We start from the raw sequence: 26,627 nt of genomic DNA, 5'->3' as shown, positions 1-26,627 counted from the left end.
CAGAACTACAATGCAGCCATAGCTCTGAACTCACCAAAAAGCCAAGATATCGCAAGCAATATAAATTTAAAACAAGGAAGTACTTTCTGCCAGCTGAGGAAGGGAAAAAGTAAGGGAGAGCATCAACTTCCCTGTCATCCAAATATCACTTCCTTGTATTTATCTGCTCAGCTTTTAAGTAGTCCATTCTGAGGATACCATCTTGAACTGACTTAAAAAACACAAAGTGTATAACAAGTAGGGTGCACAAATCCCATGCAGAAGAGTCAATTTGGTCTGTTTCACATTTAAAGATGCACATTTAAGCCTTATCTCAGTGGAGTAAGTAGGAAGGAAAAAAACCTGTTTGGTATGGCCTGAATCATACTGTTTATCGTTCTGGCAATTGGGACAAGCATAACAAAAGTATCTATACAGAATCCAAGCACTGCGTATCAGCAGCAGAACTTCACTGTTTCAAAATGCAGCAAGCAAGGTATATCCCTTGTAATGTTCTTTATACGTATTTCAGAAAGGCACATGTTATTTAGAATATTAAACTCAAGGCAACAGTTCCTTACAAAAAATGTCCTTCATGGGACTGTTTCTGAACAATAATTGGAGTAAACTATGAACTCATAAAACTTATAGCACAGAAATAAAACAAACACATCCTAGTCTTAACTTCTAGATCACTTCTCACAATAAATGTAATTAAAATTCCCACTAAACCTACATGAACTTGGTACTGAAATAATACACATTGGATCTTCTTGTAAACATGAATCTTCTACTATGAAAAAAAGACAAAGATCCAGGCGGAATCTCCTTATTTAGCATAGTTCTGATAAGCTATTTCAACCAATGTTCCCAATGTAGGTACGCTGTAATACAGGGTATTCAAATACAATTTGAATATAAGAAGATGTTTCCTAATGCTATTATCAGCTAACATCAAAGAGATTTACAGTGAAGGCATACACCTTACATTTGTTCCGACTGGTATACAAATGATACAGCTGTACTGCACAGATTATGAAGAAGTATTTCTCTTCTGATCACTCAAAGTTAAGACATCCATACACATCATCAGCTCTTCAATTTTACTTAAGTAAATCATTAGCCTCTTCTTGGTTAGAAAAGGCTGAAAATATTAACAGAATTATTCACAGACTCTGTTCTGAGCACACTCACCTTCAATTAATTGAGAGCAGACACTGTTCAGTGCTTCAGAAGATTGGATGTCACTGAGGACTGGGTAGGTAAACAGTTACAGAGCTGGAAAACTCAGCTGTTAACTGATACACCATACATGTTTGCTTTTGTCAACTCACTAGACTAGGGGATTTTTCTATAAAAAGTCCTACTCCAAGGTGAACTTCCCTTTTCAGTATCACCTGTGATAGCATTCAAGAGAAAAAAAATATACAAGCCACCTTTTTTCCCATTCATAAGTGTCTTGCAAAAACCAGCAAATACTTTCAAACTTGATTATAAAACCAGATCCATACACTTAACAGGTAAGTAACATACCAACAGTTTAGATGCTTCCTATCTCCTTTGAAACCCTATTTCAGATAAAGCTAACACCCTGGTAGGAATCAAACCCACAAAAATCATCCCCCATCCACAATGGAGTCTACTGCACTCATTGTTTTTAAAGAAACTTTCGTAGTAACGTTAACATAACTGAATAACGAATTTAAACTAAAACCAGATGTTGCTGCTGGCATCTTCAAAACAATGGAATGTTTCAATGTTCTGTGATTCAGATAATATTAAAATGTAACAGAATTCTGCTATGTGTCATCTTATCTCAGAGTTTTTAAGAAACAAGCTTAGAAATATAAAGACCTCTTCAAAATAGATTTCAGAATCCTAACATGTCTTCTAAGAGTAACATTAAAATTATTCATAAAACTTTTTTTTCTAGTAGAAATGTACTAATACAGTAATACGAACACAGACTGTGTTCCAGATTAACAAGGTACTCTTCCTTCCCAAATACCTCAAATTACAAGTGAAATCATCAGCATGATGTAACTTAACAATAAGCATATGAAGCTCCATTAGAAAAGCTGCATTTTTTTTAATGGTAAAAAAAAACCAACCCTATTACAGTACATTTGGACACTGAAGCTGTACATATAAGAGCTGAGTGAGTACAAACTTCAGTGTACTGCAGAAAGCACCCAAATTTTTGAACTGTCATTGCTATGTTTCTCATTCTTTCCAAAACATATACAAACTCAAAACTAGCTCCATTTTATACTGTTTCTGTAATCTGGTGCGGCAATCACATCAGTAATACAAAGTAGTTTCCACATCACTGCAGTTCAATATTTAAAGAAAGCAAATCTATAGTATAATTCGTGCAAGGATGTCTGAAGCAAGACAAATCATACACACATTCAGGGCAGAAGTAAACATGGAACTACAGGGTCACATCTGGCAATACTGACACCAAACTGGATCTATTTCTTGTTGAAGAGCCAATTTCTTTTGGAGAGCAAGTAAAACAGTCAATGTAGAAATCAAAATACTTCAGCAGGGGCCTACCTTCTGTAGCTAATTCCTTCTCACTAAACTAATAAAAATACAAGGGTACTCATACTGAAATACAGTGGCAATCAGAAAGCTCAAGGTAAACATGCATTAAATCTAGGTATTTCTATCTGTGACTGAAACAGGAGAGTCTTGCCCACTTTTTCTTTCTCATAATTTCTCAGGATAAGTTTTTAATCAACTTAATTTTTTCATCTCCTGTCCACTTTTAATTTTTTCTTCAAGCCTCTTTGGCACAACCTATCCATCTTACTCCACAGTCAGATACTGTAGATCTTATCTCTGCCCTAATCAACAAATACTTTGGGAAAACAGTTTAATAGCAACATTTTAAGCACTATGTTAACGCTACACTCCACACAAAACCGCTTGTTCCATTGATGTCAGTCACAAAAAAACTGCTACTGTAGTAAACAATTAGTATGACTTTCTTAATGACTTTTCAGTATTACCAAATCAGAAATACAGCAAATCAGTAACAAATAATATACTGGAGATACAGTTCAAAATTCAATTGCAGATCAGCATAGAAACTCACTACAAATCATAAAACTTCCCTTTCAAAATCTAGTTCTAACCAAAGAATCCTATCAAATTAACCCTGCTTACTACCCACTGAAGAAGGAAGTGGCACAGTGTCTTTCTTCCTAAGGATGTGGAACCTCTCTTGTATTTTATGCATTGCCAGGTCCCATTCATTATGTCCTATATGGAAAACCCAACTATTTGTAATTTCATTCTTCCGCATGAACTACTACTCTTGTCTTTCTTAAATTCTCACTTCACTAAATCCTCAGGGAATTAAACCAGCAAAATATTAATATTAAATTATAAGTGGTAAATCTCAGTAAATAATTAGTTTTAGGGATTGCCATAAAATGCTAAGCAAATTCTAAGAATAAGCTTCAAATATTGAATAAAACATGGAATAATGACAGAGCCACAAAACGGTTTATTTTACACTGAATAAAATTGTTATATTTTATTGACTATAAAACTGAAGCCATCCAATTGCATATGGGAGTTCCAACTTCGTTTTTAACATTATCAGCTTGATTAAAAAACCACAGGAAATTGATGTTTCATATCTGGGGAACCTTAACACTTTATACCATTTTTAAATCAGTGATTAAAGCATGTCTAAATGTAATCAAAAACACACAAGGATTCTGTGGTAGAAAAAAATGCAGCAGCAGTGCCTTTCCCCAAAGCATCTTTTTTTATTTCATAAGACATTAGCTATCAATCGGAAAATCAATGCCTATCTTTTAAAAAGAAAATAAAACAAAATGTAATTAGTCATTTTCTTATCTGTGTCAGTACCTGAATTCACTGCATCTTTATCATAGACTGGGAAATTAAAGAAACTAAAGACACTCCCCAGCCACCCATTTTCCGAAGAAGATTATTTGGAAAGGAACCAAGAAAATCTCAAGGAAGCAGTTCAAAGACAACTACATATCATTCCCACACCAAGGAAGAGAAGACTTAAAACTACTGTCCCCACGAGTTTCAGAAAAGTACTAAACACTTCAAATCTCTGCAAGATCATTTATCAAAATATATTTGACTAAGTTTTGCATGTTCTGTATCACATATGATACCACAAAGCAGTCACAGTCACATGAAGGATTTTTTCCCAGGTGCTTTAAAATGCTTAATAAGAAAAATTATTATACTTCTGCAAGGGCAGAACAGGCAATTCACATTTAAAAAAAACCCAGTTTATCGTGACAGTAAAATCCGTTTTCAGATGATAAAAAAGCAGAAAAATTAGTTTCATATAAAATATATCTCAATTCATCAGCTATGTCCACTCTCCAGCTTCAAAGTGAATTAATAAATCAAAATAAAGGTAGCAAAAGTGAATCAAGTAACAGTCAAGAATGTATTTTCATATTAAACTGTCAGCAGTATCCTGAAACATCTCTTCAGCAATTGAATCCTCAATGCAAAGTTTTTATTCAGAATACTAGTTTTCTATTTCTTTGCTTCAAAGCAACTTCACCATGAATGGAAAATATTATACAGTCCAAAAAAGACTAACATGGGGAAATAAAAACAGAACAGAAAGAATGCTGCTTACAGTTTGATCTTCCAAACTGGAGATGTCATCCAGAGAACTAGATTTTAGCCCAAGTCATTTAAATGAATATGACCCTGGTAATAATGTCATGAAACGCAGGTTAATTCTTCGTGTTTCTTAAATTGCAAAAAGAAAGCCTATACTGCATTAATATTTATTTCAGCTCTGAAAGTTGGTTACACTTGTTCTAGATGAATTAAAATCATGATGAGATACAATATACTAGTTTCTTAATAATTATACTTTTAATTAAGCCTATATAAAGTGTTTTGATTGACAGGAAAAAACTTTGTTGCTTTTAAGTACTGCAACCATCTTACATGAAGGATTCCAAACTCAACAATAAACTCAAATGCTAATTAAAATGCTCTTCCCATGCTGCAAAGTATTTTTCACCATTTCAATAAACAATGGGAGAGATTACACAATACGCTTACCACCACACCTGCATATTCATCTCTGATTTGGAATCCGTTTTTCTTAGAAAGAATTCTATTTTTATAACTGTTATTGTGTAAACTAATAATAGCTTTTTTGCAATAAACCAGATGTAATAGTTAAAGAACTCAACTGGAAACAAGTGGATTCCCAGTAACTGCAGCAGGATACCGAATGGCAATAAAACTGGGCCACAACATTGATAAACACACACCTAGCAAACAAATACTGAAGTGCAATCAGGCTTATAAAATCACAGAGAAAATAATGAATAAAGGTGTTTTTCTCAAGATGTAACTCAGGATTCCTAACATTACCACAGAGTAAAAGCATAGCAAATGTAATTCAAATAAAACTACTTGCAGTTGAAACAGTAACTTGTTTCCAGACAGATGACCATAACTGGACGAGCCGTATTACCTTCTGTTTCAGCTAGTATTAAATACAGCTTTGCTGGGTATGTCTTTTCAAGTATTGTCCTTAAGTTTTAAAGTCAAAAGATGAACTTAGAAACTGCACATTCAAGCACTACATAAAATCTCTACCATTGTTTACACTCAAAATTAAGTTAAAGCAGTGATATTTACTGAAAACTGCTCTTCATATGGCAATACTAATTATGAAAGACTGTCGATAAATTAACATAAAAGCCTTCAGCAACACCTTTTTATGGTGTTGCACATGTTTCATACCTGTTGTGGTTTCACCCCAGCTGAGAGCAGAGATCCACACAGTTGCCTGCTCTTCAAAGGAAAAGAGGAGAGGGGGAAATGTGGGGGGGGGGGGGGGGGGGGGGGGAGGGGTGAGGGAAGGGAAAAGGAAGGGGAAAATAACAACCCAAAACCAAGAAACCAAAAACCCGTGGGTTGGGATAAGGATAGTTTACCAGAATAGCAGAAAGATAAAATGTAACAATGATAACAGGACTATAGAGCAAAAAATATATGAAACTGGTGATACACAATACAGTTTCTCACCGAACCACACAACTCAGGCCATGCCACCCAGAGCCATCCCGGAACCCGACCATCCCCCAAAACTGCGTGTCCTGGAGCCCCCTGCTCCTCCTCCCACCAGCCCCCCTTTATACTGAGCAGGATGTAATTGGCATGGAACACCCTCTTTGGCCAGTTTGGGTCACCTGTCCTGGCCTCGTCCCCTCCTTTCTCATTAATAAGGAAATATGAAGAACTGAAAAAGTCCTTGACTGCTTGACCACAACTAGAAACATCAGGGTGTTATCAGCACTGCTTTCATTTTAACACCCAAACACAGCATTCCATCCAATGCTACTAAAGAAGTTAACTTCATCCTGACCAAAACCAGGACAATACCATACAACAGAGATGATAAACCACAGCTCATAAAAAGCCCAGAATAAAAAGGCACAAATCAGAAAGCGTGCTGTACCACAAAAGAAACACATAGCTGGTACTTCTTCATTGTTAATTTGCCATGCTAACTCTTTATTCTGCTTAGTATTCTATTTTATGAGGAAAGAAGACAGACACTAATGCTGTTGAGGAAACTGTATGAATTGTAACTCTAAAGAGATAAACAATTAGGAATAAAAATAAAATAAGAAGGTAATCAAAACAAACTAAAAATGAAGGAAGTATATTTTTACAAATTTCCAACAAATGAAGATAAAAAGAAATTGTTTTCAGGAAAAAGAAAAGCAAAATCTCATGGCAAAAAAATTGCTTAATACGTTAGGGTGCCATTTCCCGGCACAAACTTAGTATTTCGTTAGTTTAATGGTAGAGAACATTGAAAGCCTCAAACCCTTTACTTATAAATATGTAGATTTTTATTTAGATTTTTCAGTTGTCCTCCATCAGCTCTCTACAGAACATAGTAACATATAAAAAAATATATTCTTGCAACAAGATTAAATTGAATACTGTACTACTTTGAGATACTTGAAAATTGAAATCAATTGGAAATAGATGAAAAATTTGCAAAGTGCTCTTGAAGAAATGCTTTAAAACATCACCTGAAATTACAGAAGTGGAGAGATGCAAGGTGGTTTTGCTATGTACATGCAGCTGACTGGACAATTTGTGTACTTAAGAACAGAAGTCCCTTTACAAGATTGTTTTACATTAATTGCTTTATCATTGATGAGACCTGCAAGTGTTCTGTCTTGCCTTTAAATGGCATCATCACGACCAATAACAAGATAAAAATTTACATAAGTTTAAAAATATGCATCACTCATTCTTCAGTGTTTAACAAACAAGATATATATCCAAAACTGAAGAGAAAAAGTATTCCACAACAGACATACAGTGAAATTACTGACTGAAAAGTTACATATAAATCTGAAATGATTACCAAGTTTAAGGGTATATTGTACTGAGTAAGGGGAATTAACAACCTAAGAAAGGACATTATGAAAAGCTATGCTGTCTTCCTAACCGAGTAAGTGGTACCGGCCATAAAGGTATCACAGGCAATATCTAAACAACTGTCAAATTAACTTGGAGATGCAGGAGCATGATCCTCATGCCACAAATGAACATCAGCAAAAAAATAAGTCTCCTTTCCAGCAACCGAAGAAAGAAAAACAAAGACAAAAGTCACAAGCTTCATGTTTGACTTACAGTCTGATTATGTCTGCATGAGAAAAGTTTCAAATGCTATGTACAAACTATCATGAATCATCTATCAAGATTGTAAGAAACATTTAAATATAAGGTCTTTCTCAGAAATTTACTGTTCTCTGTTTTCCAGCATCCAGTATAGGTAAACTAACTCCTACCTAAGGTCTGTTTAATGATGAAAAAGCATCTCTCCTTTCAGAATTAAAACTCAGGATTGGAACCCGTGTGTGGAACACTGATACTCTACTGTACCTCATTACTGAGAGAAGCATGAATGCTGGCCATTCAGTACTATCACTTTCAGTCCATTACATAGTTTCTCAAAAATTGCAATGATGTCAGTATGTATTCGTAACAGCCCACAATCACAGCCCTGCAGTACAAACCAGACTGAACATGGAAAAATGTTTTATCTAAGAATCACTAAGCATGAACACCATGGCATCTCATCTTCAAGACTATTCCAAACCTCAAAGAAAATTACTTCAACTATTGAAATTTCAGTGAAACTAAACGACATCCCCTCAGAAGCAAAGTAACTGGAAGTCTCTGGCTGCTAAGCCATCCAAGCATAAAGAGCATACACAGCTTGTCCTTGGTTTTATTTGTACCTACAGGTTTTAACATACAGAACCACTTCTTGGTTTGACAAGAAACCAATTCCAATTCACTGATAGGATGATGCTTCTTCTGGTAAAACCTTAGTTATACACAACTCCTCCTACACCTATTTCCCTCTCAGGAATGCAGAAGATAAAGCTGAAACTCAGGAAATGACACTTGTATCTCTCAAGTGCTGGGCTAGCGTTCAATGAACTACAACACAGTTCCTGAAAAGAGATAATCATTACACTCCCTACTACCAGTATCAAAGTAAAAATGTTTCTTAAAAAGCTGTTTAGAAAGAAGTTGTCCTTGTTACTAGGGAGATCAGGAAGGAAAAAATTACTCAATATTAATTGTGCCTCAAACTCAGGGACATAAATTTAAAAGTTCTAGGTTATATGAAAGCAATGCTTCAGCAAGAATAACAACACAAGGAACACAAAATACCTCACAGGCTTTAACAAAATAAAGAACAAATAACCCACAACCCCTATTTCCTTAGTCTCAACATGAAGACTTTATCAGAAGACCACACCTCTAGCTACAGGAATAAATATTTGAGTACCATGCTAAAGAGTCAGGGTACCTCACAAAACTGCTTGACCTGTCTCACGTGGTGACATTCCCCTTGCATTACTTATGAAGTAGAAAAATCCCAGGCATTTTGATTTTCCTGAGAAGTAACTATTTACTCTCAAGAAACGCTGATCTCCTCTTTTAAACATGACATCTTCTTAGACGCGAGACCTCACCAAATATTCCAGTCTGTTTTTTCCTGCTCTATTACAACATTAACCTTTCAAAACTAATTCATCCTTTTCTTTCCCTCCTCCAAACAAATTTGAACACCTTCCTGACCACACTGCAGAGATCTCAAACACCATCACCTACTGTTTAACAAATTCCCCAGATAATAAGTTATTAAAATAAAACATAATTAATTCTAAATAACTTGCAAGTAAAATTTTCACTATTCATAAATCCAACTAACCCACATCTTTGTTCTAAATTCCAGTTTACCGCAGTCAAAGTTTGCAAGTCTGAAAAAAGACTCCATTAAATTAAATAATTAAAGAAAATAAGAAATCATCATTTTAAATAATGCAATGCAGCAACTAGAATCTACAGGTAGAGTTGGGAAACTTAGATACAAAGCGGTAGCTTGGGATATACTGCACATGCTACCACAGAAGCACATTGGAGGAGTTGAGCAATGTGAAAGAAAGACAACCTGAAGAACGCATTAGTACTGAAATATCACTAGAGTATCTGCAGATTTAATCAGCTTTGCAATTACCCTCTCTTAAAAAAATCTGCTCTGAAAAGTTCCTGATACTCCGTCTCCATCACACTCATGAGTTTCACTGATCCTGTGAGACCTCTGCTCATAAAGTGAGCAAATACTGGTAAAATTAAATCTATAACCAAATATCTGCACTACTACAATCTGCATAAAAGTAAATCTAAGGGGAATGGGGGAAACCCATATTTTTTTATTAGTCCTCAATAATGAGTCTTCATACAGTTCTTCATTTACGAATCACAAATTAGAACTTATTTTCAGAGAAAAACTAAGATAAGACATATTTTATTAAAATCCAAGTGATGTGTATAATTTAACAACTACTGCACTTTAATGCTTTCACACCTTTTATAAACTAGGGCCTTAACCTTTAACTTTCACCCCAGCACTTCATTTCTTTCTTGTGTCTCAAATCTACACTCCTATCAACAATTGTCGATAGGGTTGTTAACACTTGTTAACAATTTGTACATCGCTGTTTGAAAACCAGGTTTTTCCTAACCATTCCAATAGCTGCAATCTTTACTCATTCTTTACCCATCTCATTTTACCCATCTCATTTCTCAATTACAGCAACATCCATTTCTCTGGTATCAACAGATTATCATTTTACCCGCATATGCTTGAGTGTTATTTCTCAGTCTCTTTTCATCTTTCTCTACTGCATCAAACATTAACCTCTGATGTAATTTTCAAGGGCCTTGATGACCACTTTCAGCTCTATTACCTCCTTATACCAAAGGATTACTGTTTGTTTTCCATGAGACTCCAACACTCCCTTGTACATTTCAACGAGTATTTCCTGCATTCTTTTTGGTTCCTTACCTGCTAATCCTCTGCAAACGTGACAAAGGTCCATCCTGTTGCTACCCTTTCCTTGCAAGGCATACTCAAAAGAAACAGTTAAGATGCTGCAGTGAGATCACTCCCCATCATGCTGAAGAGTATTTGGTTTTGCACAACTCTTATTTCTCATGATCAGTAAGTGACCTATCTTCTGCTGGAATCAGAATTCAACTGAACTGAGGATCACCTTTAAAGTCTGTCTGTGTAGAATTCAGTACAACACAAGCCCATTATATGACCAATGGTTCTAGGCACTAAATACATAGAAACATAAATACACTCAAACTACTGATGATTTATCAAATACTCTAAATATTCCTCTAATTGTGACTGACATCATATAAATATGGGGGGGGGCGGGCAGAGGGAGGGAATTGCAATACAATTAGCTGTCACAACAGATAGCTAAGAGAGGAACAATTTATCCACTTTTAGGAAAAAAGTGCTGAGTATTGGAAACATTGCAATTTCCACTACCATAACATTCTTCTACTGCAAAGAAAGCCTATACAGAGAAAGCTACTGCATTGTAAAATATACGCTGTCTTAGGTACATACATATCAATTATTTTCCTACTCACAACCACATGAAAATCCTATGCCATCTAGAGTAAATGCTTATTTAAAAACACTATTAGAAAAGTAACCCATTATTTACCTCTTCTGAAAGAAATGAAGTATTGGGGGACAGAGGGGAACAACACAACACCAAAATTTACAAGAAGCACACCCACATTCAAAAAAACTCTGCCAACCAGAATTTAAGTGGATGTGAAAACCTCATAAGTTTGGCACCCATCATGATAAAGAATCCAGCAATCCTTTCTAAAGGACCTAGAAAGCAGAGAAAAATGCAAGAGACACACCCTTCTTCATCACCTTCACTGACATCTGGTTCCCCCAAGTATGCCAAAAGACTGCCTCTCAACTCTACAGTGCAACTGCTGTCATATTTCAGAAGTTCTTCAGTACTTAAATAACACTCCAAACTCAAAACAAGTGGATGTCATTCTCTTGCACAATGCTGAAAAAAATACTGTTTACTCAATATGGGACTACAAAAAAATCCCATGTTGTACCAACTGATGAGAAGAAATCTGCACAGTACCTGCCACTTACATACTTGCTAACCATAGGCATTACATGAGCAGACACGGTAAAATGGCAAACATTTTTCTATGTGCACGGCAGATGTTACCCAGTCAAGTGTTTTCAGTGGTTACTTCAAGTAAGCAGTCTGATCATGGGAATCAGGACAACCTACTACAACTTGCTGCTTTTTGTGTTTTGCTTCTAACATTTTAAACCACCATATTACTTTGCACTTACTGAAGAATGTTGAAGTATTCTACAAATGCAAGCAACGTTACAATATTAATTTGATTTTTAAAAAAGCAAATAAACAACAAAACCAACTCAAATTTCATTCCAATTTTACAACCTGAGACAAAATGTAGGTTTAATTGTGCAAGACGCCACAAGAGTTCCACAGTAAAACCAAAAAAATTTCAGGTCTTGCATTAATAGATTTTTTTGCTAACTGTAAGACTAGACTTCTCCTTTGAAAGATGTAAACAGTAACAAAACTAGATAGAAACCACAGCACCAGAAAGCAGTTTTATCAGTCTAATGCCCTTTTTATTGTAAATGACAAGGTAGAAGCAAAGTTCTGACTGAAAGAAAAATGAAAGAAAAGGTATTAATCTCACATGTAAATATTTTAAATTTCAATACTACTGAAGTTAGCAGAAACTACTAACTATTAAAACTAACAGAAAAGCAAGTACACCTGAAATTAAGACCTTTCTGTTCTTGTCACCTATCAGGAAATACAATACTGCTGCCACACATGAAATAGGACTTGTAGCAGAGAAAAACCAGCAACCTAGACTAACAAATTTATTTTGGATAATTCATAAACAAAGTTAGTGTAGAGAGTGAGCATTTTAATGAAAATCAGGTGGTTTTAATTTATTTTTTTTTTCCCTCCCATCCAGCTGAAGCACTGACATGCATCTGAACACAAACCTCTCAACTTTCTGCCAAGACAGCACTGGGACTCAGCTACACAAACTCACTAGGGGCAAAATGAAACAAGCTGATTGGAATTTCAGCTTTCACTGAACAATCTGTTCACCAACACAAGGAAAAAACTGAACATATCTTGACTTTGGGGAGTTCTTTTTCTAACAAAAAGAATTCAAATTGCTGAAGAAGTATGCACATGTGTGCTATGAACAATGAAAATTTTATCTGAAATGTGTTTAAAAACTTCCTCTCAATTAAAAATAACAATAAAAATGACCCAAAACACCCACCTGTGTTACTCAATTACTGACTAACAAGCATGCTAATAAACTGCTCTGCAAATTTAAGGACTGAGGTATTTAACTACTGTTTTTTTAATAAGAGGGTCTACCCCAGATCCATCCAGTATAAGAACTAATTTAAATATACAAATGAACTTTTAGACTTATTTCAGTAGGTCTGTAGCATCAGTGACAACTCTACACAAACCTCCTGCCTTCTAATACTTACTTGTAAACTGCTGAAAGCACAAACCATCACTGACAAAGAACAGAAACCTGAACACACTGACAACAGACTTCTTTCTATCCCAAGTTCTGACGGGATTTGCCATAGCAAAGGATCATTACTTTGACAGACAGAAATCCTCTGCTCAGTTGAGATAAAGGTTTTTGCAATCTCAACCAACCTCCTGCTACTCTCACTCAGGAAATCAAACTGCCGTCTATGGCATTTAGAGTCTTGATCTAGGCATCTCAGATTTTGTATTATGAACAAAGACATTACACGTATCTTTTAAAAGGCAAGAAGTATTTTTCCAGTGTTCAGCACTTCCAGACTCCGGACTTTGTCCTATCTATGTTTCTACAAACTTCCTTGAAGAGTATAGAGATTTCCAAGTACATACACAAGCGGGGCCACACATAAGAAGAGATACCATCTTAATAGGTATCAGGTGATAAACAGTTTTCAAAACTGAAAAAATACTTTCTAAATAGATATCTAAGTGCACAAACACATATGCATTCTTAAATTAAATTATGTTCAACACCAAACCCAAACTGATAAAGTCTCAAAACAATGACTCACCCCTTCCTGGAAAAAAAATCAGTAAAAAGGTCAGATGTTTATGAACCAGACAATTGCTGGAAAAAATAGGGACAAACATTATTTCTAACTAAAACTCAATACAATTGTTTTTGTTCCGGAACCTGAAGTAACTACACATTTGATAATCAAGTACATAATCCTTACATAACTTTCTAGCTGGAAACCTCAAAGGCCTTCACAAGCATGCGATAAGCTGCACAATATTCCTTGTGAAAAGACTGTAAACTCAGAGAAGTTAAAACCGTTTATCCAGTGTCTTACGCATAACAGAGGAAATCTATGGTTATCCCATGCATCTGGAAAACTCTGTAATTTCATACTTTAGCCACAAGACACATTCCTTGCACACATTTGCAGACCACAACAGCACGAACACCGAAAAGAGAATCCATACATAGCACTGCTTGTAACCTTTGGGTGAAGTTGAAGGAGAAACTGGGGAAAAAATATTGAGGTTTCATCTAACAATAATCTATGCATTAAATAGAATATTGCCTTTAACAGACTATGTTAGCACACTGGAAAAAAGTTTATGAAATATTACGGTTCAAAAGCACAGAAGATCATCTGCATGGGTTATGGTCTGGTACTTAAAATAACATTTTTTTAAATGGTTTTTAACTATTTGAAAAAAAAAAAAAACAATTTACCAGCATTAACAATGCTAGTGACTACATAACCACCTGCAGAGAAAGGTTTCCTGAAAAAAAAAAAATTTAGCTTTTTAGCTCTCAAATTTTCTAATCTAGTGACCAAAAATATGAGAAATCATTACAGCACAAATATGCTAAATAAAACTTAGCTATTTTTTGAAGTCAACCTTTTCACATTTACATTCTGTGAATATTTTCCATACGATTAAACTTGATAAATTAAGATTAGACAACATTACCACCGAATTTATCTCATTCTATTAAAAAATACGATTTTAAAACAAGAAGGAAACAATGTCTGAAACAGGCATCACAGATTCACAGAACTGTATGGGTTGAAAGGGACCTCAAGAGAAAGAGCTTTACTCCCCACTTCAGAAATTTTTTAACAGCTTTACTGACGCAATTGAAGATTATTTACTTTTTTTTTTAATAGAAACTTGTGTTTAGGCCGGGAATTAATTTTGTTTAAGGAAAGATTAAAAAGAGCACATCACCAAATATACTTTGATCTTTCTTTGGTCAAACATAACTCATTTCTAAAATAGTATTCTATAGTGTCAGTGGTTTCTTAATTATAAAAGATGGTGTGCTTCTGGCCCCAAGGAGTTCACAACAATAGTATCACTAAATCTTCTATAGCCTTTTTTTTTAATCATAAAATCTTAGCACAAAAGCCCTCAGCAAAACTTCTGCTTTAAATATTTATCAAGAGGTGAGAAACAGATGGCTAGACTGGTTTTACAGACTGAAAATGTTCTGACGTGGTATTCAAACTCTTCTTCTGCCAACTACTATTACAGGGCTCCCAGAGGTTTGAAAGACAGAACCTGCTTAAAAAGTTGAAAAGCATCCTTCCTGATTTTTTTTAAAGAGACAACACCTACTCTTTAATTATTTTCTAAGGAAGCCACTTGAGAGCACCAATCAGTGTTTCACTTGCCTCCACTCATTAAACCAAGAACTTCATTATCAACCACCCTCCAATTTTCAAAGGTCATTGAGCCTTTAGCATCTGAGCAAATGCACTACATATTGAATTTAATTGAACAAAAACCCCAGATGACAATAACCAGATACATTTTGTTAAATATTCTGTTAATGTTACTTCGACCCTTTATGATCATCACAAAACCAGCTCCAGATGTACAAAAACATACATGCTGAACAGATGCTCATGCTGAGTACATCTTTTAACACATAAGAATCTGATTTTTATTTACAAATATTGCAAGTTACTAAAAAAGAAAAAAAAGGACATAATTCCATTCATCTATTCATGCCTTGGATATTGCAGTATTTGACAGGGACAGTCAGACAGGGCACACTGTTAAGCAAATACACAAATCTGTCCGAACTTTGATATGTAAACCCTCTTACTGTTCAGGAGGTGAATGTGAGGATGCTGCATTTGAAAAAAACATTTTAAAAAAAAATTACAACTGTGCAACGCTTCAGTTTTCTCTTACTAGTGAAATGCAACAATGCTAATTTACAGTTATATACCACTTTCATCAAATTATAATTGCTTTACAAGTATCACCTAGGAAAAAAGTTAAACCTTACAGATAGGAAAATTTAGCACACGACAGTCAAATTCTCAGAAATATAATTTCAAGTGGATTACAGAAGGCTGTACTTCTCAATTCTCACTACTCTGTTCTAACCATTAAGAGAATACTATCACTCAAAGTAGTTCACTGAAATATCTTACTTTTTGTATGGATGTACCACAAGGAGAACACTGCAGAGTGACCATAAAGAAAAATTCACTGCAAAGTATAAAATTAGTTGTGGAGCAATATTTTCCAAAATTGATCAAATTATTTTGTTGGTGTAAAAAAAAAAAGCATACAATTCACACAGTGAAGAAATCACTGTAGAATTAAACGGTTCTAATGACAGAATAGCTTACATGAATCAACATCTATAGCACAATTAAGTCACATGTCACATTATTCCATAAAACATTGTCAAAGGAAATACATTCTTAAAGGGAAGCAGTAACACAACAGGGAGTATGCTCTTCAGCCAAGACATAGGGCAAAGCACAAACTCCTGCCTACTCAAGGCATATATCTATACCGGTCAATGCACACCTACTTCAGAGAATGATAGTGCAATTATAAAAATGGTTGACGAAAACAAAAAAGGTCCATAATTCCCAGAAATAGTAGCTAAAAGAGTGTAAAGAGTTAAAAAGAATACTGGCCCATCAAAGCAAATCTTTTCTTTACAAAGTGTCTGATATAGCCACCTATTAACATGCATTGTTTCAACACCAGAACAGCCATATTAAATAAGTACCACATAAATACTGGACATGAGTTGCTTTCCTGATTTTAATTCTGGCTCCTTAGTTGTTTCTAAATTCATCCATGCACACTTCCTACTTTAGCATAAAGACCATCACAATTGTGAATCAGCATAAAATACCAATAATCAGCATGAAAGACAGTTTGAGAAGGCAGGATTGTGGAGATATTAAAACACCTGACAAAATAATCAGATTTGCCTCAGTGAATCAGCAAAGCCTACATAGGTATTTGCTATTGTTCTGAAAAGCTATCATCTGGATACCAGTCTAAATGCTGAAAAATTCTACTTTGTGACCACAGGTGCAGGCACTAATGAGGGAGAGGTTTAGGCTCAACAAGGTCTTCAGAAAACCTGTGCAGAACAACTCTCTGCACCTGAACACCCTGAGTTGCTAGTTGCCTGCTGCTAGGAGCAAATCCAGGATGGCTCAGGCTGCTTTATGAAGCTGCACTGATTGGGAACAATGAAGGAAAAGCCACAGGAAGAATAAAAGTGCATCTAACAGTTTATTTACTCGTTTTTCAGAGCCCTGCCTTTGAAGCACCACAAACACTGTTTTAAATCTAGGTTTAAGGTAGTTTTAATTTTGTGCCAGATTGAAAAAATATTGAACCTTTAATTGTTTTAACAACTTGTATTGGTGCAAATAATTACTTTTTAATCAGTAATAGTCTTCCAACTGAAGAAATAGCTAGCTTTATAGCTCTAAATAGTGATTTAAAAATGTATTAGATTCAACAGAAAAATAACCCATTAAAAAGGTACACTTTAATGTAAAAATCTGTGTGGTCAGTCTAGTTGTATAGTTACAAACAGACTATTTGGTAGACAAAGTTACCTAGTTAGCACAGAGTTACAGATATCTCCTGGTATCATGCAAGAATATATTGAATTTTGCTGAAATAAATGCACTGCACTTTTTCACTTAATGAAATGCCTATCGTATTAAATAGATGAGGGTAAAATCCTCCTTTTTGTATATGTTTCTTAAGCACCTAAGGAAGATAAACATTAAATACAAGATAGACTACAAAACCTTAACTGTCATTTAGAAGCTGAACAAAGAAATTAAAAATAAGAGGCTGACAAAATAAACAAACTAAGCTAAAACTGTTTCTTAAAGCAATACATACTTAAGTGCTTACAAAAGAAAATTTGGTGCCCTCCTAACACTTAAACCCCCACTCTTCCAAAACACTGACCTACATCTCATCTGAAGTATATACAAGCATGAGCTACAAAGACACACTTATGCTGCCAATATAAATCATGGCTTTTACTTACTCCTTATGTTTCAGTTTTGTTATAGTACTGTCAGTACTTCACAAGTGTTTTTGTCTGATTTCTCATCATGCCTATAAAGTAAGTACAAGGTACTAAACAACTCTAAAGTAACCCCTAAGTATCTTTAAACCAGACTTCTTCATGTAATACACTTGATGCAACGCTATTACGTCTTTATTTTGTATATCCAGACACGACATTCTACAGGTGGCTTCAGAGCCTTCACTGCCCCAACTCCTGTACCCCACCCACACAGCCTGCCTGCCACGCCACAGCCTGCCTTTGACTGCCCAGCTCACTTGGGCAACTGAGCAAGTTGCCTCGGTGCTGAGCAGATCTTTGCTCCTCTAGAAACTAATCGCCCTGCACTAAAAACTACTGATAAAGGAACGGAATTCAACTTCAAATTAAAAAAGAAAAAAACAATAACGCTAGGTCCAAGAAGAGTTCCTGAACAGACTTCAAGTTGCAATGGTTAACTTTCTGTATTTTTTGGTTGGTTTGTGTTTTTTTTTCCTGGGGGTAAGAGTCTGTGTTTCAGTCTTTGGTCTTGAAAACAAACGAAGGGACACAGCCTTTAAAACTGCGACGTTAAATCCTCCTCGGTACTATAATTTTTTTCCTTTGCTGAAGCTTTCCCACGATCAGCGGCAGCTCCAGTTATACCAGCAACAGTAGGAAATCTGACAGAGAAAATAAAACATCCCACAACTGCCTGCAGCAGCCATCGCTGTGCTTCGCTCCAGCAGCTCCCCCGGGAGAAGCCCCTTCTTCACCGCTCCCTGCTCAGCCAAAAAACCCTCGGAGGAGGAGCAGAGATTTAAGAAAAGATCTAACGCAGCACAGACGCTGCCTGTCTCCTCGCTGCCAATTCTTCCTATTTAAAAAAATAATATATAACACACTAACAGCCAACGTTCTGCGGGATTCTCAGGCACAAAGCTGTGGAAAAGCTGCCTCCCATTAGGGGCGAGCAGCTCGAAACGCTTTACTTGTCAGCGCAGCCCGGTGGTTTCTGAAGGGGCGCAGCGCTGCGACCGCCCGGCACCGCCGCCCAGAGGGTGCCCGGTGCGGGCCGCTTCTCCTGCTGCGCCGGGACCCCGCCCCGAACCACCCTCCCGAGCACGCCGCGGGCCCCAGCCGCCTCTCCCCAAGAACCCTCCCCACCTCTGGCCTCAGAGGAAGACCGGGGGGCCGCACACAAAGGAACACGACCTGCTGCGACCGTTACCGGGCGAACGGTGGAGGGCAAGGCGGCGCGTGCCCCGCCCCGCCACAGCGGGGAGCGCCATGGCCGCGCGAGACGCCGCGCGCGCACCCACCCTCCCCGGCCAAAGCGCTCCCCGGCCCACCGCCCCTGCCGGGCGCCCGCCCCTCCATTCTCCCCCCGCGGCTCCCCCTTCCCAAGGCTTACGCCACCTCCCTCCGCCGCTTCCAGAGTCTCGCTGCCGCCGCCGCCTTAACCCCCCTGCCCGACCCACCCCCCACCCCACCCCCCCAGCTCGGTGTCCGCCGCCCCAGCACCGAACAAAGCGCCTCAACGGCCGCCACAGCTCTGGCCGCGCCGCGCCTCCCCGGGGAAGCCGCCGCGGCAGACAAGGGGAGGCGGCGAATCCCAGACACAATGAGAGCGCGAGCCGGGACTCACCCACAGCTCCGTGCCCCAGCTCATGGCTGCTCCGCGGGCAGCGCCGGCTCTAGCAGAGGCGACGGAGGGGTGAGGGGTCGGGCGGCGGCCGGAGAAGGGGTCCCGCCGCGCAGCGCCGGTGCCCTCGGTCACGGGGGAAAGAGACAGCGGTGGCAAGAAACGACGCCGCTCCCAGCTCCGGCTCCGCCTGGCTTGGAAGGGAGGGGGGGAGCCGCGAAGGAGACTGGGAGAGGGGCGGGCCTGGCTGAGGCGGCGGGGGGACGGGACGGGGTGAGGCCGCTGCACCGCGGGAGGGAGCCCGGGCGCCGGCCTCGCCTCCGGGTCTCCCTAGGGAAGTCGACGCCTGGCTTCCTTCCCACGGCGCGACCCGAGTCCCGGAGCTCCCCCCACCGCCGCAGCACGGAGAGGTGTCACGGTGTGGCGCGGGTCCCGTGGCCGGCAGCGTCGTCACTCATTAACGAGGAGGGGGTGTCTGACGGGAGGACGCAACGAGTCCCCAGGTCTTTGTATCCCGTCTGGCCGCGAGGCCTCCCTCCTCTGCCCCCCGGAAAGCGCTGACTCACGCCCGGGAGAGGCGCACCCTCCTCACCTGGCCCGATGGCGAGGAAGAGAAAAGAAATAGGGAAGGATTTTTTTCCTCCCCCACAGACGTGTAAGTCAATAAATCGAGAAGTGAGGAAACTCAAGCTGGCACCTGAGGAAAAATAACCTGTTTTTGCTGAAGTAGTTGGATGAATTATGCCCTTGAATCGCTGTTAACAGGGAGTTCCCTCAGCAACTAGAAAAGGAGGGGTGTTAAATCCTTGTCAAAGATTATTTTTTCCAGAAAGTGTGTTATAAAGCTACTAGTAGAAATCAAAGGCTTTGAAAAACACCTGAATTAAATCCCCCTTCTCAAGACATCAATTAGTTGATTTTCCTCTCATTTTTACTTAAAAATCACTTTTACAGACTGCAATAAAATGAGTGAAAATACTACTGTCTTAAGTCTCTATATCATGGAACAAAAGCTTATTTAAATCCAATTGTGTTTTCATTATTTCCAAGTCACATCTCAGGTAATGATCTTCTGCATCACGCTTAATTTGGGTTTATTCCCATTTTCCATAAGAAAGAAAAATGCAGGTTTTTCTGAGTCTATATAAAGTTATTGTATTAGGATAATATTAACATCAGAATTTATTAAAGTGAGCAAATAAGATCCCAAGCCAAAAATGTAATTTCTGGAGAGAAGTGTTTAAGCTAGTCACATTACACAAGAAATGTATTTGGTCTCTGGGGATCCACAAAATGAGTAAGAGTGCCACGTGCTGTGGTGACATACATGAATGGCTAAGTGAGCTGGTGGTCAAAAACCCCCAAATTTTAGACTCAAGATTGAAATCCACAGCTGCATACATTTCAGTTGGAGTCTGACATGAACTCAGGTTTTAGATCGCATACATTACTAAAAATGCTCACCAAGCAGAACAACCTGTTAAGGATTTGGGTAATGAAGCAGTAATAAATTAATTATAACTATGATGAATAAATACCTATTTGAATTCATTCAACTTACATGACTTCCAGGATGAGGAAAATTTCCATCAACTGTATGCTTCAGCCAACTTTTTGCATAGCTACCAGCTCACCATGCAACTTTATATGATTCTTCAAAAAATATCATCAGGAGATACAATGGAATAACCTGGTTCAAAACATAATTAAGTCAAAATAATTTGCTAATATTATGCGCTTTTTTAATGTATCACAATACCTATGCTAACACTTGGTACAAATGTAATACTTTTATAAAAGGGATTTCAAAATCTTTAATCGTGGCATTAATCCACACTCTACTGTGTCCTAACCAAGGTTTGTAAACACATCTAATGACCTTGGGTCCTTTGAAATCGGATGCCTAATTTGGCACTTTTTTTTTAAAAAACAGCATAATTTTGAGAAACAAACATACTTGGAACCTTTAAACACTGGGGACGAAAGCCCTGACCATTTGAAGTGATTTAGGTATTTGATGCTGGCTTCAGGAGAGCCAGGATTTTTTACTTTCTGGTAATTTCAGAAAAACTCACCTTTCCAATTGTTTTAGTTTAGATATGTAAAAATGAACACAGAAAAACCCACCTCGAGGTAAAATTTTCAACTTTAGAAACTCCAGTGGAGCACTGAAAAGAAATCTACTTTAATTAATTAATGGATCCCAAATTATGGATCTGTGGATCCAGAAACTTTGAAAGTCAGGCAATTGCTTGGCACATTTGAAATACTGACCTTCCATTGCATGAAACATACATCAAGTGAGTTTCAAAGTGTTATATATTATATTCATATGTTTATATATATTTATACTTGTGGTTGGTTGATTGACACCTGAAGCCTCAGGTTCTTTTACTTAATTCTTAATTTAAGAATTAACTAATTACTCCCATTTCTGTGAAATGTGCAAGGCCAACATTCTAAACAGGTCAGGATTTGTTTTCAATACAGAACAGTATAATGAAATTGAATGCTTTATGGTGATCTCTTCCCATTTTAGAAGGAAAATACAACACTCAGCCTCTCGTTAATGCTTAAAAAGCTGAATTCCAGCTAATGAGAAGGTTTCCCAGGACAAACCATCTTAACAGCCATAGGGTAAAGCAAGCATCAGGAGCTGGACAATGTTGCAGAGATTCTGGGCAACTTCACGACCTCCAGAACAGGTTGAGAGACTGCTCTGAAATACTGTTTAAAGTCACAGGTGTTATCACAGCAGACTCTGGGCTACATGGACCCTATAAAGAGGAGCAATCAAAGGATACTACTGAACAGGTTTTGAAGGAGCTAGCACCGGAACAGGAAACTGCGTTGTTGCATTAGAGCACTACCACAGTCTGGCCAATCACTCGTGTTCAGAGGGTAGCAATTAGGCTTGGGAAGTAAGGCTGGTTAGGCCAGACGCTGTACACATTAGCATACTGTTTCTGTGTGAAAGCATGATGAGCCATTTCACTGTGTCAGTTCATTTCACAGCTAGCTCAGATCTTGGACCTTCATTATGCAACGTAGAAAACACCCCATGAGAATTAGCACAAAATCTGACTCAAAGGATCTAGTTCACGATTATCCAAGAGACTGCTGACAGCTGTGGCTTATTCACATACAGTAAACGAAATAGATTAGAGAGGGTTGGATGATGGACGCTATATACATTGGGAAATGGAGGAATGATTCCTTCTGATACTCCTCAAAAGGCAATAAATATTCATCTATCTGGAGATACTATTTTAAAACAAAACAAAACAAAAGGTAAGATTTTAAAGTCTGTGTGATTATAGGATAAAAAACCTCAACAATGCCTCTTACTGGTTTCATATTCCAGGATTCCAAAATATTCACCTACAAAGCCTACTTGCCAACAGATTTCAGTGGCTTTATTGGTGTTTTAATTGAAATACGGACACACCTGTTTTCAACATCGGTTTCTGATTTTTGATTTGCTTTGAACCCATACTTTTTCCAAAACCATAAGTACATATATATATATATATATATCAGGAGCATATATGGAGATGTGCGTTTCACCTTTACTTCAACTAGGAGCCGCCTCTTCGTCCCTAAAGAGATGATTAAAGCTAATGACTAAAGCTTTTTAGTTTATTGTAATGGATTATGAGTTAAAAGAGAAAAAGCACGTATCTAAGTAACCACGGACCCTCGAGTTCACAAACCATGTATTAAGACCATGTGATCAAATTAAATTTTAACTCATTAAAAATAAAACCTGAGTCTCAGCAGCATAACACTTACCGTTTCAGCTTAGAGAGAAGTCTGACATCAGCCATCATTAGGCCCTTCTCCTGCTTGAGTACACTCTTGCTTTAGGAGATTCCCATCTATGTACTAAACTACGCTCTCCTCCACTTTAACAGCTCAGGATGTGAAATGACTGAGCTGTAAGTTGAGGGAAAGAGTCTACTGCATCTTTACAGGATATTGCCGGAAATGCTGCAATTAATCATTTAGAATTTTGACATTGTTTCCATTATCAGGGACAGCAACTGGCACTAAGCCAAGAAGTAATTAAACAAATATTACCCTACAGATTTTTATTTTTCTAGTCACATTCTTAAAAACATTAGTCTTGTGGGAAAGAAGGAAAAAAAGTCTCACTAAAGGAAGTCAAGAATACATTAAAGACATATTTAAGTAATTATTAGACACAGCAAAGCCTTCATGATATACTTGCATTGTTCTAGTACCCATGTAAACAATTAGCCATTTCTGGAAGATTATGAAAACTTATTTCTAGCTTGGAAAATTTACTGTTATATTTAGTTGTTTTCCCCACCAGTAATTAATGCAGGCTTTTAAAGAAATCTGCCCAATTTTATTTTTAGACTGAATCCACATCATTCCAGTTATTACAATAGTTCTATGCTTTGCTAATTCTGTTCGCTTCTCAACAGAATCTACTTGAGTTTACAAGTGTACCTAAGGATATTATCTTGGCAGAACAACAATTTGCATGATTAATTTGGAATGGCAGAAAAGCAGTCTGGCACTCCCTGTGGGCACACTTCCTAAAGAGAGAAGCAGCTTAGCTCTCCATTGCCACAAAAATCAGCAGGACCAAACAAATTACTTCCAAATATCTCTTTCTCAGTGTGAGGTGACATTAATCCTTTTCTCTGCTAGCCAGCAGCCTCTTTGTCATAGTAAAAATTGTATTTTTACTCCACAAAGAAAATGAAGTGTAGCAAACCCCTTAAGTATTAATCCCTTTTTGCTTCAAAACCAGAAGAATTTAGTTCCCTCCTTTCTTTAGACATATATTTCCCCCATCACCCACACTCTTAAGTGCTCTAATTTTAAAAAAATACTAATGTTCATAACAACTCCGTGCATCCAGTGGATAATTATTACTTTACAGCTCAGGAAACACTACTCTGAGACAAAAGAATAGGTGTCTTGACACTTCAGCTTGTGCTGAATTCTCCACAGACTGCCTCTGTGTCCCCCAAACTGGTTGTTTAACCATAACCAGCAGTATGCAAAGAGTTTGTAGCTGTGCATCTCACTACTGTTTTACTCTGATTACTGCTTTTTAATTTTTTCTACATCACCCCCGTTTTAAGGCAGAAGGAAAACACCTCTTATTAGTGCAGCCTCTGCCACTGCCTAGGGTGACCGAATTCTAATTTCCCACACCCCCCTCTGAATTTTTGCACGAAGAACTGTACCCCCATCTTCTCCCGTCTGCACTGAAATGTGTTTTATATAGCAGAGGTATGTTTTTTTCTTTTGTCCAAGCAAGCTAAACAGAAAGACATCACCACTGATAGGATAACAGAACTGAACGGACATTAGTTACACCAGCTTTAACTAGGAGGAAAATGAGAACTTAATCTGCTTTTAGGAAATGTCTTCTGTTCCTTTTGCCTGTACTATAACCAGGAGTGCATCTTTCCATGCCATATGCAGTGGAGAAAATGTGTTGTCAATCAGCATCAACTAGCAATATTCTAAGTACAAAGAGCCTCTCTTTTTCACAGGAATTTGCTTTTTTCCAGTGTAGTAAGACCTTCACATGATAACTTAGCATTTCCTTTTGATAACATATATCTGTATCTCAAACTAGAGACTGGACAACTACAAAATAACAGGGAATGCCCATAAATCATGATCTCAAAATACAATTTTCAATTTTGTTATGCTTGCTTTATCTGCTTGAACATTATAAATCCATTTTCTTTCACTGCAGATGCTTTCAGAATTTCATCAAACCACAGCCATGAACAGCAGCCCTTTGCTACCTTAATACCCAATAACGCCCAGTTCACCTAACCCATGTCTCCATTCTCCCACTGGCCCCATATCCATCCATGCACATTTCCTTACATTACAAGAACACTAAAGGCATTGTGAATTACTGTATTATCTACAGGCACAGAAATTATTAGTTTTGAGATAACCAAAGACTTGAATAATCCACATCAATTAGCTAGCTGCTGTCAAGAAGAGTGTACAGATTAACGTAGTGTATCAATATGGAAAGATGGAGAGTCTGGCATGGTACTAATTCAAGCTGCAGAAAAAACCGAATAGTGGATGAATGTGTAGCTAAGGATCCATTTTCAGACTTAACAAAATATTTTACTATCATTTGACTTTGCATTATGATCAGAAGCACAAATATATGGAGTTGTGCAAAACCTGACTTACTGTTTCAACATAATCAGTATCCTGGGTTACTGGTTAATCTCATTAAAGGAATTTTAATTTAAAATTGCATCATGAATTTTTACCACATACTCTTTTAAGATTCAGTTAACGCGTCTACAGTAGTTTCAACGCCTCCAGACGAAGACCATTTCCTGAACTTGACAGCCACCTGCTGGCAAGCAAACGAACAAGCAGGATGACATAATGCCAACCCCTTTCTTCTGTAATCAATCAGATCCTGTTTCATTGAATAAGGTATGAGTTACATTAATTTGAAACTGAGAAGGCCAACGATCCCTTGATTGTCCTACCTTCTATACCTCCGCATGTCTCGACTCCTCTTCTTTAAAGGATTTCATTTCAGTGGTCAGTGGTTTAATTTCAAGCGTCCCTCCCTTCTTATTTTAAATCTGTGGTGGTTCCTCCTTTTCTCATGAGAAAGCATCCGTGTTGCACAATACCACATTTAATGGGTGCACTGAAAAACTGTCTCAGGATCACAATCTGGAAGGAAACTCAAGAGTAATTCACACATCTAAGAAAACCCCCTCCCACTATTAATCCCTTTAAAAGAACAGAAATCATTACATAAATCAACAATGGGAATAAGAACACTGCACGCTGTGCACAGGATAGAGATCCCATTAAGCACATCAGTTACCTTCCTATGTCCAGTTTGCATTGACAAAGATAGCGGCACCTCCGTTTAGCATTCCTATTTGTTGCATGTCAGATCACTAACTGCAGGCATTTTCAAGCCATCCCAAAGCAGCAAAACAAAAAAAAAACAAAACAAAAAAAAAAAAAAAAAAAAAGAATTTGCTTGTTTGGGAAGGAATTTCATTTTTGACATTACAGTTTTGGAGCTCTAACTAAATTTCAAGACCAACACCTGCTCTTTGGACTTAAAAGGCCTATCAAATCTAACAGGCTGAATCATAGGCAGTGTTGT

General features: G+C 37.7%; 1 protein-coding gene across 3 annotated transcripts in view; it reads right to left on the bottom strand.

Annotated features, from left to right (window-relative positions):
- FNBP1L (formin binding protein 1 like) overlaps positions 1-19,495 on the bottom strand; it is a gene marked incomplete at its 5' end in the record, with an annotated part of 54,147 nt that extends 34,652 nt beyond the window's left edge. For all 3 annotated transcript variants that reach the window (XM_084265805.1, XM_084265804.1, XM_084265806.1), the window contains one exon: positions 19,472-19,495. In XM_084265805.1, the coding sequence (XP_084121931.1) occupies positions 19,472-19,495 (24 nt within the window). The remainder of the gene's footprint in view (positions 1-19,471) is intronic.
- Between the last annotated feature and the right edge of the window lie 7,132 nt (positions 19,496-26,627).

This window comes from Gallinula chloropus, assembly GCF_964237585.1.
Source record: "Gallinula chloropus genome assembly, chromosome: 6".
Taxonomy (NCBI): Eukaryota; Metazoa; Chordata; class Aves; order Gruiformes; family Rallidae; genus Gallinula; species Gallinula chloropus.
This window is presented reverse-complemented; position numbering and strand designations above follow the sequence as displayed.